This window comes from Pseudorca crassidens, chromosome 2 (assembly GCF_039906515.1).
Source record: "Pseudorca crassidens isolate mPseCra1 chromosome 2, mPseCra1.hap1, whole genome shotgun sequence".
Classification (NCBI taxonomy): Eukaryota; Metazoa; Chordata; class Mammalia; order Artiodactyla; family Delphinidae; genus Pseudorca; species Pseudorca crassidens.
In genome coordinates this window covers 164,221,325-164,237,775 of record NC_090297.1, presented here as the reverse complement: position 1 = coordinate 164,237,775, position 16,451 = coordinate 164,221,325, and the positions used below count along the sequence as shown (strand labels likewise).

Genomic DNA, 16,451 nt, shown 5'->3' with positions numbered 1-16,451 from the left:
AACATTTGTAAACTGCCACAGCATTTTCCAGTTGGTGGTATCATTCTACATTTTCAGTAACAATGTATGAAAGTTCTAGTTGCTTCACATCCCTGCCACCATTTGGTGCTGTCAGTCTTTTATTTATCTATGTATATATGTTTGGCTGCGTTGGGTCTTTGTTGCTGTGCGCGGGCTTTCTCTAGTTGCGGCGAGTGGGGGCTACTTTTTGTTGCGGTGTGCGGGCTTCTCATTGCAGTGGCTTCTTTTGTTGTGGAGCACGGGCTCTAGGCACGTGGGCTTCAGTAGTTGTGGCACACGGGCTTAGTTGCTCTGTGGCATTTGGGATCTTACTGGACCAGGGCTCGAACCCATGCCCCCTTCATTGGCAGGAGGATTCTTAACCACTGAACCACCAGGGAAGTCCTGTTGTCAGTCCCTTAAATTTTAGTCATTCTGGTAGATGTGTAGTGGATTCTCACTGTGGTCACACTAACTTTCTTTTTTTTTTTTTTGGTGAGGCTGTGGAGCAACAAGAATTCTCATCTATTGCTGGTGGGAATGCAAAATGGTGCAGCCATTCTGGAAGACAGTTTGGCAGTTTCTTACCAAACTAAACATGCTCTTACTAGAAAATCCAGCAATCATGCTCCATGGTATTTAACCAACTGAGTTGAAAATGTATGTCCACACAAAAACATGCATACAAATGTTTACAGCAGCTCTATTCATAATTGCCAAAACCTGAAAGCAACCAAGATGGCCTTCAGTATGTGAATGGATAAATTATGGCACATCCAGACAATGGAACATTTAGTGCTAGAAAGAAGTGGACTATCAAGCCATGAAGGACAGAGAGGAACCTTAAATGCATATCACTGTGAAAGAAGTCAACCTGAAAACACTAATGTATGATTCCAACTGTAGGACATTCTGGAAAAGGCAAAGCTATAGAGACAGTAAAAATATCAGGGGTTGGGGGAGGGAGTGTTGAGCACAGAGCAGTGAAACTATACTGTAAGACACTATGGTGGTAGATTTATGTCATTACGTATTTGTCAAATCCCATAGAACAGGAGTCCCCAACCCCTGGTACTGGTCCGTGGCCTGTTAGGAACTGGGCCACACAGCAGGAGGTGAGTGGCAGGTGAGCGAGCAAAGCTTCATCTGTGTTTGCAGCCGCTCCCCATCGCTCGCATTACTGCCTGAGCTCTGCCTCCTGTCAGCATTATGGTGAGTTGTATAATTATTTCATTATATATTACAATAAAGTGCATGATAAATGTAATGTTCCCTGACCAGCAATCGAACCCAGGCCCTCGGCAGTGAAAGCACCAAGTCCTAACCACTGGACCGACTCCCCTCAAGTACCTCTCAAACCGTGTCAAAGGTGAACAGAAAATAGGTATTAGTGAAATGCTGAATTAACTCTGAAATAGGATAAAAGGGCCTCTGTATTTCAACACCACTGCTAAATAATATATGTAAAGACATTTTAAGCATGCTTTGCTTATAGCCAGATTAAAGCAATTCCTTTTTAATAATAAAATAACATTTTAAGTTATAAAACAATATTTTTGTAGAAATGTAAAGAAAATACAGATAAGCAAAAAAAAAAGAAATTAATCCTTAATTTCCAAAGATAACTATTATTACTATTTTGGCCTTACAGATCTTTTAAATTATTATTTTTTAAGTATTTAATTTTTAAAGATAGGTAATACATTCACATGGTTCAAAATTCAAACAGGATGGAAGGTCAACTTTCACACCTCTGTCCTCCAGTTACTCAGTTTCTTTTCCCACAAGCCACCACTGTTAGTTTCATAAGTAATAATTTCATAAGGGCCAGTTAATATGCCAAACAAGGAAAGTAGTCTCTTTACCTTAATGTTGTGCCTTATTTTTTTAAAAGATCAAACAAAGTAATAATCAGCTTGGTCATCTGTCTCATTTATCGTTTACTCAAAATTCATACCATGCCTACCTCCAAAAGAGAATATCTTCTTATTCACTAGTGTAGTTTCCAGAGATCAAATACTTAAAGATTTATGATCACCAAAAATATTAAAGAGAATATATTAGAATCAAGTAGCATCACTAGGGCATACATGTAGCCTTCCAAGGGATGTTCCTAAGAGGATAAAAAAAATTCTACCTTGTGTGGAATTATAGGTCCAGTTTTTTAATAAAATCAGTCATATGGCCTTTGTCATACTGTAGTTGATACCTCTGAAGCAAAAGCTGCTTGCAAACAATTTTCTAACATTAACAGAATTGAGTGAGCAGGTTAATATGTATTCTATGTACACATCTATGGTAGTGCTTACCATACAACTCTTAATGGCTCAAAATGGTTCCTAATCCACATCTTATGTGATTTTAAATATATCTTGTGAGTCTAGCACAGAGGCTGGCATATGTACAGTAGGTATGTGATATTTATGGATGGATGGGATCTTAGGCAACTCAATACACAGCTAGAGGCAAGAGGCACTATACTTGGGAAGTTTTTCTCTCATAAATGTCAATGTGACAGGCTTGATCAAGCAAATGGATGAACCATATAACCCTGAGTGTGAAGAAGAGAATCAATGTGTTCCAGCCAGTGGGTGTGGAAAACACTAAAACAATGAGTTAATAAAACAGGAGAGTTTCTATGGTGTGGCTTTAGTAGAGGAGGAAAAAAAAATTATAATTTATGTTTGAGTGAGGTTTCCTTCCTGACATCTGAACAATGCAATAGTAGGCAGAGTGAAAAGGCTATAATTTGAGATAATAGCTGGGAAAATAATCTCAAGGTCTCAACATTTATTAATAGTTAACCTAGCCTCAGGTCTCTGGTGAGCAGTTATTACTGAAAAAACCAAACCAGCAAAATAAGTTATGCTTCATAGGTCTATGAAGTGACACATGTTGGACAAGAGAATTTGACTTAATTGAGGGGAGAGAATTAACAGTGACTGAGAAGCAACTGGCAAAAAGAGTTCAATCTTCTTTGCTGGGATATCTGTCATAACAAATTACCAGTCTATTAAGTCTTCTTAGGACCACAATAGGACATGGCCTCTCACCAGAAACTAGGACAGGGCAGGTACCTTCAGATGGAGCCTAAAAGTTTGGTACCAATGAAGTGGGAATGAATGAGGAATACGGGTAGAGACTCAGAGAAGGAATATTTGCTCATGTGTTCACCTTCCACCCTCAACTGGTTACCAAGGATTTACTGGGTCAGGTGACACGTTGCTGCATTTGGCCTCTAAACTACACCCTACTATCATGTCAGCCAATTGCTGGACACGGAATTCACTTCACATGCCGTTGTTGCCCAACCTCAAATTAACAACCATGTGGCACCTGGGAGCCAACTGCTTCAAGGAAGAAGGCACCAGCTAGTAGGAATGATTTACCTGGCAGGAGAGCATGATGAATATTTCAGAACTGTAAAGACCAGCTCTGCGGACTTTGGGAGAGAATGTGCACACCCTTCTTCTTTCAGTTTTCTTTTTCCTTTTTTGACATCTCCTGATCATTTATTTAATGTTAACTCACTTCAAAGCAACTGCTATCTCTGTAAGTATGTCTGAAATGTTAAAATGTAGTAAGTGTTCCTTTTACATTTAACAAAATCTAGTGATTCTCTTTTAGTGTGAAAAGACTACCCTGCCGCTAACAAGTCAATTAACTTGATGCCAGTGTCTTATCTACAGCTTTTCATTCTAGGGCTTGAAGTCATGACCTTTACAAAACTATGCCCTTTAGGATCTGCCTGGCCAGAGTATCTAATTTCCTAGTGAGTCATAGTGATTGGTTTTGTCATGGGCTCTAACCTGAGCTGGACTAATCACAGGCTCCCTGAAACTCTCCTGCCAGAGCTATCAGGGAATTCTCTTGCTCTGGGGATTAATAAACCCCCTGTGTGTCTGGGCCTGCAGGCAGCCATCTACCCCCATGAGATGAAGCAATGAGGTTTATGGATCTCACATGCCTGAAGCCAGCAGTACTCTCAACTTCCTTGTTATGTGGACCAATAAGTTCCTCTTTTTTCCCACTTACATTAGTTTGAGTTGGGTTTCTGTCATTTACAACTAAAAGAGCCCTAATATTAAAAGTAGAAAGGGGTGGCTGATAAATGAGCTGCTCAACCTTACATTCAGAAAAACATCTCAACAAATGCCACACCTTTCTTTTGGTTTGATATGTTTTTCTTTTGGTCTGATTTTTGAAATGGATTTTATTTGACCATACAACTCCTCTAATTTCAACTGAATTCTCCTAAATTAGAAGGAAGAAGTTCCTCTAAAAATAGAGCTGGCATAGAATCCAGCAATCCCACCCCTGGGCATATATCCAGAAAAAAACTCTAGTTCGAAAAGATATATGTACCCCAATGTTCACAGCAGCACTATTTACAACAATCAAGACATGGATGCAACCTAAATGTCCATCAACAGATGAATGGATAAAGAAGATGTAGTATATATATACAATGGAACACTACTCAGCCATAAAAAGAATGAAATAATGCCATTTGAAGCAACATGGACACACCTAGAGATTATCGTACTAAGTGAAGTAAGTCAGATAAAGACAAATACCATATGATATTACTTATATATAGACTCTAAAATATGATACAAATGAACTTATTTACAAAACAGAAACACTCACAGACAGAGAAAACAAACTTATGGCTACCAAAGGGGCTATAAAGGGGAAGGATAAATTAGGAGTTTGGGATTGCAGATACAAACTACTGTATATAAAATAAACAACAAGGTCCTACTGTGTAGCACAGGGAACTATATTTAGTATCTCATAATAAACCATAATGGAAAAGAAAATGAAAAAGAATATATATACATACATATCATATACATATATATATATCTGCATCACTTTGCTGAACACCAGAAACTAACACAACATTGTTAATCAACTATACTTCAATTAAAAAAAAAATTTAAGGAAGGAAGAAGTTCTTTGGTACAGCTTTGAACTGTGAAGGACTAGAACCAGAACAAGAAAGGACTGAGGCCCCAATAAACATAACGTAACACTGGTTTCAAATTTACCTGCAAAGAGTAAGCAAAGGTGGTAAAATAAAGATTTAATCTTTAATTATTATACCTGCAAGGATGAAAACGTGGCCAAATTTAAGGACAGGCCAAACAATTTTCAAACTTTGCATGATATGTTTGTAGCCATCTGTAATAAAATTACTTGAACATTGAACACAGAAGCTTTTCAAAATTACAGCAAGCAAATTAGAGAAAGAAGAACAACAAAACCCCAAAGTTAGCAGAAGGAAAGAAATCATAAACATCAGATCAGAAATAAATGAAAAAGAAATGAAGGAAACGATAACAAAGATCAATAAAACTAAAAGGTGGTTCTTTGAGAAGATAAACAAAATTGATAAACCATTAGCCAGACTCATCAAGAAAAAAAAAAAGGGAGGGCTTCCCTGGTGGCGCAGTGGTTGAGAGTCCGCCTGCCGATGCAGGGGACACGGCTTCGTGCCCCGGTCCGGGAAGATCCCACATGCCGCGGAGTGGCTGGGCCCGTGAGCCATGGCCGCTGAGCCTGCGCGTCCGCAGCCTGTGCTCCGCAACGGGAGAGGCCACAACGGTGAGAGGCCCGCGTACCAACAAAAAAAAAAAAAAAAAAAAAAAAGAAAAAAAAGGGAGAAGACTCAAATCAATAGAACTACAAATGAAAAAGGAGAAGTAACAACTGACACTGCAGAAATACAAAGGATCATGGGAGATTACTATAAGCAACTCTATGCCAATAAAATGGACAACCTGGAAGAAATGGACAAATTCTTAGAAATGTACAACCTGCCAAGACTGAACCAAGAAGAAACAGAAAATATGAACAGACCAATCACAAGCACTGAAATTGAAACTGTGATTAAAAATCTTCTAACAAACAAAAGCCCAGGACAGATAGCTTCACAGGCAAATTATATCAAACATTTAGAGAAGAGCTAACACCTTACCTTCTCAAACTCTTCCAAAATACAGCAGAGGGAGCAACACTCCCAAACTCATTCTACGAGGCCACCATCACCCTGATACCAAAATCAGACAAGGACGTCACAAAAAAGAAAACTACAGGCCAATATCACTAATGAACACAGATGCAAAAATCCTCAATATCACTAATGAACACAGATGCAAAAATCCTCAACAAAATACTAGCAAACAGAATCCAACAGCACATTAAAAAGATCATACACCATGATCAGGTAGGGTTTATTCCAGGAATGCAAGGATTCTTCAATACATGCAAACCAATCAACGTGATACACCATATTAACAAACTGAAGGAGAAAAACCATATGATCATCTCAATAGATGCAGAGAAAGCTTTTAACAAAATTCAACGCCCATTTATGATAAAACCCTGCAGAAAGTAGGCATAGAGGGAACTTTCCTCAACATAATAAAGGCCATATATGACAAACCCACAGCTAACATCATTCTCAATGGTGAAAAACTGAAACCATTTCCACTAAGATCAGGAACAAGACAAGGTTGCCCACCCTCACCACTATTATTCAACATAGCTTTGGAAGTTTTAGCCACAGCAAAGGGAAGAAAAAGAAATAAAAGGAATCCAAATTGGAAAAGAAGAAGTAAAGCTGTCACTGTTTGCAGATGGCATGATACTATCCATAGAGAATCGTAAAGATGTTACCAGAAAACTGCTAGAGCTAATCAATGAATTTGGTAAAGTAGCAGGATACAAAATTAATGCACAGAAATCTCTGGCATTACTATACACTAATGATGAAAAGTCTGAAACTGAAATTAAGAAAACACTCCCATTTACCACTGCAACAAAAAGAATAAAGTATCTAGGAATAAACCTACCTAAGGAGACAAAAGACCTGTTTGCAGAAAACTATAAGACACTGATGAAAGAAATTAAAGATGATACAAACAGATGGACAGATATACCATGTTCTTGGATTGGAAGAATCAACATTGTGAAAATGACTCTACTACCCAAAGCAATCTACAGATTCAATGCAATCCCTATCAAACTACCACTGGCATTTTTCACAGAACTAGAACAAAAAATTTCACAATTTGTATGGAAACACAAAAGACCCCCAATAGCCAAAGCAATCCTGAGAACGAAAAATGGAGCTGGAGGAATCAGGCTCCCTGCCTTCAGACTATACTACAAAGCTACAGTAATCAAGACAGTATGGTACTGGCACAAAAACCGAAATATTGATCAATATAACAGGATAGAAATCCCAGAGGTAAACCCACACACATGTGGTCACCTTATCTTTGATAAAGGAGGCAAGAATATACAGTGGAGAAAAGACAGCGTCTTCAAGAAGTGGTGCTGGGAAAACTGGACAGCTGCATGTAAAAATATGAAATTAGAACACTCCCTAACACCATACACAAAAATAAACTCAAAATGGATTAAAGACCTAAATGTAAGGCCAGAAACTATCAAACTCTTAGAGGAAAACATAGGCAGAACACTCTATGACATAAATCACAGCAAGATCCTTTTTGACCCACCTCCTAGAGAAATGGAAAGAAAAACAAAAATAAACAAATGGGACCTAATGAAATTTCAAAGCTTTCACACAGCAAAGGAAACCATAAACAAGACAAAAAGACAACCCTCAGAATGGGAGAAAATATTTGTAAATGAAGCAACTGACAAAGGATTAATCTCCAAAATTTACAAGCAGCTCATGCAGCTCAATAACAAAAAAACAAACAACGCAATCCAAAAATGGGCAGAAGACCTAAAAAGACATTTCTCCAAATAAGATATACAGACTGCCAACAAACACATGAAAGAATGCTCAACATCATTAATCATTAGAGAAATGCAAATCAAAACTACAATGAGATATCATCTCACACCGGTCAGAATGGTCATCAACAAAAAATCTAGAAACAATAAATGCTGGAGAGGGTGTGAAGAAAAGGGAACACTCTTGAACTGTTGGGGGGAATGTAAATTGATACATCCACTGTATCAATATAAATTGATACAGTGGGATAGAGAGGGTGGGAGGGAAATGCAAGAGGGAGGAGATATGGGGATATATGTAAATGTATAGCTGATTCACTTTGTTATAAAGCAGAAACTATTAAACTACTAGAAAAAAAGCAAAGGAGAACATTTTTGCAAACTTAGGATAGTCAAGATTTCTTATGACAGAAGCACACAAATTATAAAAAAAAAGATAAATTGAACTTCATCTAAATTAAAAACTTCTGCTCTTCAATAGATGCCTTTAGAAAATAAAAAGGTCAACAACAGGTTAGGAGAAAATATCCTCAATATACATATCTGATAAAAGGCTTCTATCTAAGATGAACTAAGAATTTGTACAACTGAATAATAAGGAAACAACTCAATTTTTTAAGAGCAAAAGATGAGGACACAAAATAAGATATCCAAATGACCAATAAGCATATGAAACAATGCTCAACATTTTAGTCATTAGGGAAACACACATTTAGACCACACAAGGATACTATTCCACATCCAGTAGAATGGCTAAAATTAAAAGACTGAAAATATTTAAGTGTTGGTGAGACTGTGAGCCAACTAGAACTCTCATAAAATGTAAAACGGTATTACAGCCACTTTGGAAAGAAGGCTGGCAGTTCTCTATAAAGTTAAACATAAATTCACCATAAGACCCACCAATTCCTCTCCTGGTCATTTTTTTCCTTTAATGTGTATTTATTTATTTATTTGGCTGCATTGGGACTTAGTTGCGGCATCTGGGATTTTTTAGTTGTGGTAAATTTTTTAGTTGCAGCATGTGGGATCTAGTTCCCTGACCAGGGATCGAACTGGGGCCCCCTGCGTTGGCAGCATGGTCTTAGCCACTGGACCACCAAGGAAGTCCCCTCTCTTGGTTATTTACTCAAGAGAAATAAAAACACATGTTCCCCCACCCCCCAAAAAAAACCCCACACACATTCAGAGCACCATTATCCATAAAAGCCAAAAACTGGAAACAACTGAAGTGTCCACCAACAGGGGAAAGGATAAGCAAATTGTGGTATATTCATATAATGGGAAACTACTCAGCAAGAGGATACATCAAGCTAGTGAAAAACTGAGTGAAGTGGATGAGTCTCTAAAACAATAAACTGAGCAAAAGAAGCCAGACAAATGAGTATATATTGTATGACTGCATGTATGACTGCATTTACATAAAGTTCTAAAACAGGCAAAGTTTGAGCATGATGACAGATGTCAGATCAGGGGTTACCTAGAGCAGCGTTTAGAAAGGGACTGACAACTACAAAAGAACACAAGGGACTTTCTGAAGTGATTAAAATGTCCTCTATATTGATTGTAGTGCTGGTTACATTTGCCAAAACTTACAGAACTGTACTTGTGCATTACATAGGTAAATTAAATTTCAATTAAAAAAAGGTTACAGCATGAGAGTGCCAAATGCAGAGCTATGTCAGTATGTCCTAACTCCTGAAAAGCCTCAAAACTTGGCTGTAGATAAGAAACAATTTCAATTAAAAAGATTTTTTTTTAATAACTAAATCTTTGGGAGGACACATATCAGTACTCTCTTGTTGATCAGAATGAAAACTTCCAGTAAGATTAACTGTAAAACTGTTTCTGATTTTAATTAATAAGATTATCTTATTCAAAGATATTCAGTAAAATAAAAACATTTCCTCTAGTATACAAAAATGCCTGAGAGGTCAAAGCAGACTTTCGTTTCTCCAAATATGGTAGAAGAACCAGTCCAAGTTCAGCAGACTTGACTTTACTCTAGCAGAAAAAGAAGTAAGTCATAGGCCTAAAAGATACCACCACCAGCCCAAACCCCTTAACTGATTATTTTAGTTAAAAGTGATAAGATGGTCAACTAACTTAGAGCATTTACACCAAAACCGGAGGCACTGGAACAAAGCAACCCATCGCATATATTGGGTTGGTCAAAAAAGTTCTTTCGGGTTTTTCTGTAAGATGTTATGGAAAAACCTGAACGAACTTTTTTGGTCAACCCAGTAAGTGTTTGAACTTGGACTTAAGTGTTTTCAATGAGTAATCATAAACACTGAGCCTGGAGTAATAAATGGCAAACGACTTAAAGGAACTTTTAGTATAGTCAATAAACAGGATCTCGTGGCTAAGGCACATTCTAGGAGTTCAGAAACACAAGATATCCAAGTGAACAAAACTTATCACAACAGTTTTCAATTTATGCATCTCTTAGGGTTGGATATTTTGTTGCTCTCTTTGTAAGTGTCATAGTAACCTGACTTCCCTTAATAGCAAATATTTAACTTATTACAAACAGAATACCTCAACACAGTAAGAAATAAATATGGGAAAGTCCGGTAGTTTTTGTAAGGACAAGTCACAGTGATTTTTAACCCTTCTCTGACCTTATGGTGAAGGTATTTTAGTCTCCTGAAACTACGGGTAAGTCCATAGTGCTTAGTCTGGGCAGCTTAGGTTGAAGAAGATAAGAAATTATTTGTTTAAAAGGGTGAAATGAAGCAGGTCCAATAATACTTGAATGAGACTGATTAAAAATTCTGAGCTTGTGGAAACAGACACAAGAGGTCATTTTCTCTTTGTGTTTAGTCTCTAAAAACATTCAACATTACAGTCTCTCAAGAACACTCTCACAAAGGCAACTGTTTTGCTCGTTTTCATGAGTTCACATACCTACTACACTCAATTCTAGTCGCTTTTCTCTTATACCTTTAAGAGCACTGCTTACAACCCAATCCAAAAATGGGCAGAAGACCTAAAAAGACATTTCTCCAAAGAAGATATACAGATTGCCAACAAACACATGAAAGAATGCTCAACATCATTAATCATTAAAGAAATGCAAATCAAAACTACAATAAGATATCATCTCATACCAGTCAGAATGGCCATCATCAAAAAATCTAGAAACAATAAATGCTGGAGAGGGTGTGGAGAAAAGGGAACCCTCTTGCACTGCTGGAGGGAATGTGAATTGATACAGCCACTATGGAGAACAGTATGGAGGTTCCTTAAAAAACTACAAATAGACTTACCATACGACCCAGCAATCCCACTACTGGGCATATACCCTGAGAAAACCATAATTCAAAAAGAGTCATGTACCAAAATGTTCATTGCAGCTCTATTTACAATAGCCCGGAGATGGAAACAACCTAAGTGTCCATCATCGGATGAATGGATAAAGAAATGTGGCACATATATACAATGGAATATTACTCAGCCATAAAAAGAAACGAAATTGAGCTATTTGTAATGAGGTGGATAGACCTAGAGTCTGTCATACAGAGTGAAGTAAGTCAGAAAGAGAAAGACAAATACCGTATGCTAACACATATATATGGAATTTAAGAAAAAAAATGTCATGAAGAACCTAGGGGTAAGACAGGAATAAAGACACAGACCTACTAGAGAATGGACTTGAGGATATGGGGAGGGGGAAGGGTGAGCTGTGACAAAGCAAGAGAGGGGCATGGACATATATACACTACCAAACGTAAGGTAGATAGCTAGTGGGAAGCAGCTGCATAGCACAGGGAGATCAGCTAGGTGGTCTGTGACCACCTAGAGGGGTGGGCTAGGGAGGGTGGGAGGGAGGGAGACGCAAGAGGGAAGAGATATGGGAGCATATGTATATGTATAACTGATTCACTTTGTTATAAAGCAGAAACTAACACACCATTGTAAAGCAATTATACCCCAATAAAGATGTTAAAAAAAAAGAGCACTGCTTACCTCTTTTGATACAGATGACTTTACTTTCTTGAAAGCTTCTTCAAAGTGCTTCTGACTAACCTTGAGTTCACCTGTGGAGCAAATGCATAAATATACATATCTGGTACAGTATGCTAATTGTGATTTACAACTTAATTTCTCTTGAGAGACTTCTAAGCATTCAAGGGGAACACTGAGGAAATTAATGATGACAGTGGTTCTACTCTTTTTCAGAACAATACTCAAGCCAGATATATTCTGCTCAAGTTTTTAGACACTTTTTAATTTTAATTTAATTTACAAATACCTGACCACATTTAATTTTACATAAATGTGTAATGTTTACAATATCCTATATTAAAAAGTGTAATCTTTTTATTTGTAATCTTTTTTCCCCCAGCAATCAAAACAGTTTATTGTGGAACAAATTACACCAAAAAGTACTTTGTCCAGACTTAATTAAAGATTCTTATCCTTTAAAGAAAACAGTTCATGTGTTTTGTTACTTTGTTTTTCTCCCCAGCTTTATTGAGATATTGTTGGCATATAACACATTCAAGTTTAAGGAGTACAACATGATGATATGGTGGGTGAATATATTGCAAAATAGTTATCACAGTAGGGTTAGTTAACACCTCTATCCCCTCATGACAGCTTTTTAATTTTTGTGGTGATAATTTTTAAGATCTACTTTCCAAACAACTTTCAAGTACAGCTCACACTTGAACAATGCCAGGGTTAGGAGTGGTGACCCTCAGTCAAAAATCTGCATATAATGTTAAAGTTGGCCCTCCGAATCTGCGGTTCCATTATCTGCGGATTCAACTGACTGTCGATTGTTAGTGCTATACTACACATCTACTGAAAAGAATCCACGTGTAAGTGCATCTGCACAGTTCAAACCCATGTTGTTCAAGGGTTAACTGCATATAACACAGTATTGCTAATTATTACACTGGATCCTCAGAACTTACTCATCTTGTAGCAGGAAGTTTGTAACCTTTGACCAGTATCTCCCCATTTTCCCCACATTCTGCTCCTCAGATTTTAATGCAGTACCACCCAAAGAAAACTATCACTCATAAACAGATAATCCTTTGTTATCTTTGTACTGTTTACTTTAACTTAATGGCAATGTTCATGAAAAAGTAGAACTGTTCTCTTTCAGGATAATTCAAATAAATTTAACTAAGAATGGAAAGTAGGATTCCATAGTATTCAAGAGTGCATACACGTAATTAGATGCTATGGAATTATATCATAATACATAATATATACAGGTCATATCACAACACTGGAATAGAAGGGTGTTTTAATTCCTTAAAAGGTTATGCCATCACACAGTAAGAGAAATTTAATAACTAAATGTTAAATAAGCCTTGGTTTACAATTTTAGTATGACAACTTAAGTGATGACAATTTATACTTAAAATAGTAAACTTTTATACAGATATTAAGATAGTGTATTTAAAAGTAAAATACAATGTGTTGCTGAACAGGTCAAATGGAAGTTGAATGGCATTACTGATTTCAGGTTCTGTAAGATATCAATGAAAAGTCCCTGAAGGGGCTTCCCTGGTGGAGCAGTGGTTGAGAGTCCGCCTGCCGATGCAGGGGACACGGGTTCGTGCCCCGGTCCGGGAAGGTCCCACATGCCGCAGAGCGGCTGGGCCCATGAGCCATGGCCGCTGAGCCTGCGCGTCTGGAGCCTGCGCTCCGCAACGGGAGAGGCCACAACAGTGAGAGGCCCGCGTACTGCAAAAAAAAAAAAAAAAAAAAAGTCCCTGAAGGACAGGCAGCTGCAAATGCAAACTGTAGCAAAGCAGGGATGTCAAAATTTGTTACACATGTTTATAAAGTAACATCCAATTAGAATTATTATTTTTTTTAAAAAAAAACATTTATTTATTTATTTGGCTGTGCCGGGTCTCAGTTGCGGCACGCAGGATCTTCATTGCCATGTGTGGGATCTTTGTTGTGGCATGTGGGATCTTTAGTTGCGGCATGCGGAATCTAGTTCCCTGACCAGGGATCAAACCTGGGCCCCATGCATTGGGAGCATGGAGTCTTAACCACTAGAACACCAGGGAGGTCCCCAATCAGAATTATTAGTAGCAGCTAATACATATACAGAGGCCTGCTAATTTTTAGTGACAAACAAATCCAAAGATAGTCATCAGATTCAGCTCTCAGGTAGCATACTACCACATAATGATTTCTTATAAGACATACTAATTTTGCTAATTATATCCCACCCACTTCCAAAATGAACTTAAAATAGCTTACAATAAAAGAAGTTCAGATAACTGAATCTTAAACAACCAAAAAAATGAGGGACTTCACAATCAAGATACATGTGTTGACAAATCTAAGCTAAGCATATGCTGCTGCAACTGTAAAGAAAATTTAGCTCCAAGATTCCTGGTAGCCAAAGAAAAAAGGGAAAAGAATAAAAGAAATAAATATGAATAAAGAAAGACATCTTCTGGGAAATCTACTGAATAAAAGGAGATCAACCTAGACTTGAACTTCAGATCAAAGTACAGGTTTTGAGGACAAGGCAGGTCTTTTGAAGAAGGTATTCGACAGTACTGTAAGGAAGATAGCCACACACTGCAACTGATCAAACAACTGTCCCAGGAACCAAGCAAAGTAGAGGCTATTTTTGTACTTGGCATGGTCGGCCTGCAGGTCACAAATGAATTGTTTTGTAACCCAAATAATACAATCAAAGACACTGTCAAATATGAAGAACAATGCAAAGCTGCTGACATGGCCCCAAAGGAAAATGTAAGTATATGGGAAGTTATTTCAATTTTTACTTGTTTGTGTGTTTTCTAAGCTCTTCAATTTAGGCTACATTTTAACAGTAAAGTAGATATCACCTTAGAAAAAGAATGAGAAAGTTTTCCAGTATTGATAAACAGACCAAACTCATGATGAAGACAGTAAATGGACCTACTTGCCTAACTCTAAACATTTGTATATGATGATAAGGAAAGATAGAAAACATTTTATTAGGCACCAAATAACTTTGCTATTATTATAGTTGTCAGCCACAGAGGTTATGTAATATTCCAGAACAGCTGCTAAAGGTCTCATCAGAAAAATGTCAGTTTTAATATCACAGATGATAGATGTTAGAAAATGGACATTTTCCAGGTTAACAGTGATTTTAGGTATCCAGAGTCATAATTAACTAGGACTGAGAGATTCTGTAGAGAACTGTACCTTTTTCACTTCCACTCTTCTGTCTTGCCATTTCCTGCTTCAAGGCACAGATAGAAGCCTCCCGTACCAAAGCAGAGAGATCTGCACCCCTGTAATAAAAGAACCGTTCTTATTCATTTATTCTTAGACACTGCAAAAGCCCAGAAAAAAGTCTGACAGCAATTTCTTTTTAAGTCACATATTAAACAATCAGGAAAGACACTAACCAATAATGGTGGGATAAACTGATCATGGTCAGTAGGAAAGAGCTTTTAGCTTTCACCTAAAATATTTCTAACTTTCAGAAGAAAGGAAATTATGAAGGAAACAATGCAATGAATCATAAATATTCCCATGCTAATCTCTATAGATACTAATGATAATATAAAAAGTCTAAAACAACCAGTCAGTAGAAAGCAACTTATACATTATTTATTGTAAAACTTTCATTCACAAGGCCCATGCTAAAGTGTTAACTGGCCCATTACCAGTATATACCAATAGTATATTACCTAATGTCTAAACTAAGCTTATATAAGAAATCATTTATGACCCTTAGTTCAAAAAAGGAAAATACAAATGCTAAAAAGTCTTTGATGCACTTGATTCAAGCTCAAGCTGAATGGATACATCATAAATTACTTAAAATATGACAAGAACTAACAAACCTTCATTTAATGGTTCTGTGTAATATACTGAGTCAGCATGGTTCTTGAGTTCAATGAAAGACATTGGGGCTGACTGGTGTTTCAATACATTACATCTTTAACAGGATTCTTACAGATGCTTTGAGAAAGATTTTGAATTGGGGGATAAGAACCTCATTTCTAGACAAACATTTAACATATAATGTGACAACACACATAACTAATAAAATTAAAGACCCACAGAGTTTAAATTATTAACTGAATCCAATCTTTCTGTTGGTTATGTGTTAGGTTTGTAACATTATTTAATAATCACACACATTAACCAATAATGTAACAAGTAGCTGAAGACTGTAGTATTATACTGCCTTTCAAACTGTGAAGACAGTGGCATTAAAACTCAAAACATACAACATTCAACTTTAACCCTAACCCATTTATTAACTGACTCCTTATGTGGTATAATCCAGAAGATTTGGCCCAGGGAAGGTTCTGCCATCAAAACTGCCTCTGCTACCAACTGAAAATCTTCAGATTTTAGCACTCAAACATGTAAACTACTCACTTAAGTCTTATTTTCTTTAGCAGTAAGTTCATTAATTATAGACTGGCATGCATTTGACTCCCAATGAGGGGAAGAGAGACATTCTCCTTAAAGTTAAGGTAGGGCTTTTACATACGCCCCTCACCACCACGGCCTGGGGGACCACTTCCCTTTCACTGAGACAGTCACTGCTTTCTTAAGTGAGCCAAGAGTCCTGACCAGAGTGCGGCAAATCTCTCAGGTGCGTTGGGGTTGAGGTGGCAGAACAAAGATCAAGACTCAGATCCCTAGATGTTCATATATGAGAAAACTGGACATTAAAT

General features: G+C 37.3%; 1 protein-coding gene across 5 annotated transcripts in view; it reads right to left on the bottom strand.

Annotated features, from left to right (window-relative positions):
• NVL (nuclear VCP like) overlaps positions 1 to 16,451 on the bottom strand; it is a 106,794-nt gene that overhangs the window by 10,351 nt on the left and 79,992 nt on the right. For 4 of the 5 annotated variants that reach the window (XR_010941449.1, XM_067729640.1, XM_067729643.1 and 1 more), the window contains 2 exons: positions 14,959 to 15,047; positions 11,749 to 11,819 (listed from right to left, as the gene is read on the bottom strand). Coding sequence is in view for 3 of the 5 variants with exons in the window: in XM_067729640.1 (XP_067585741.1) it covers positions 11,749 to 11,819; positions 14,959 to 15,047 (160 nt within the window). In the remaining 2 variants the exon portion in view is untranslated. Of the gene's footprint in view, positions 1 to 11,748; positions 11,820 to 14,958; positions 15,048 to 16,451 lie in introns of those variants that run through there. The other variant, XR_010941450.1, reaches the window with a different exon arrangement.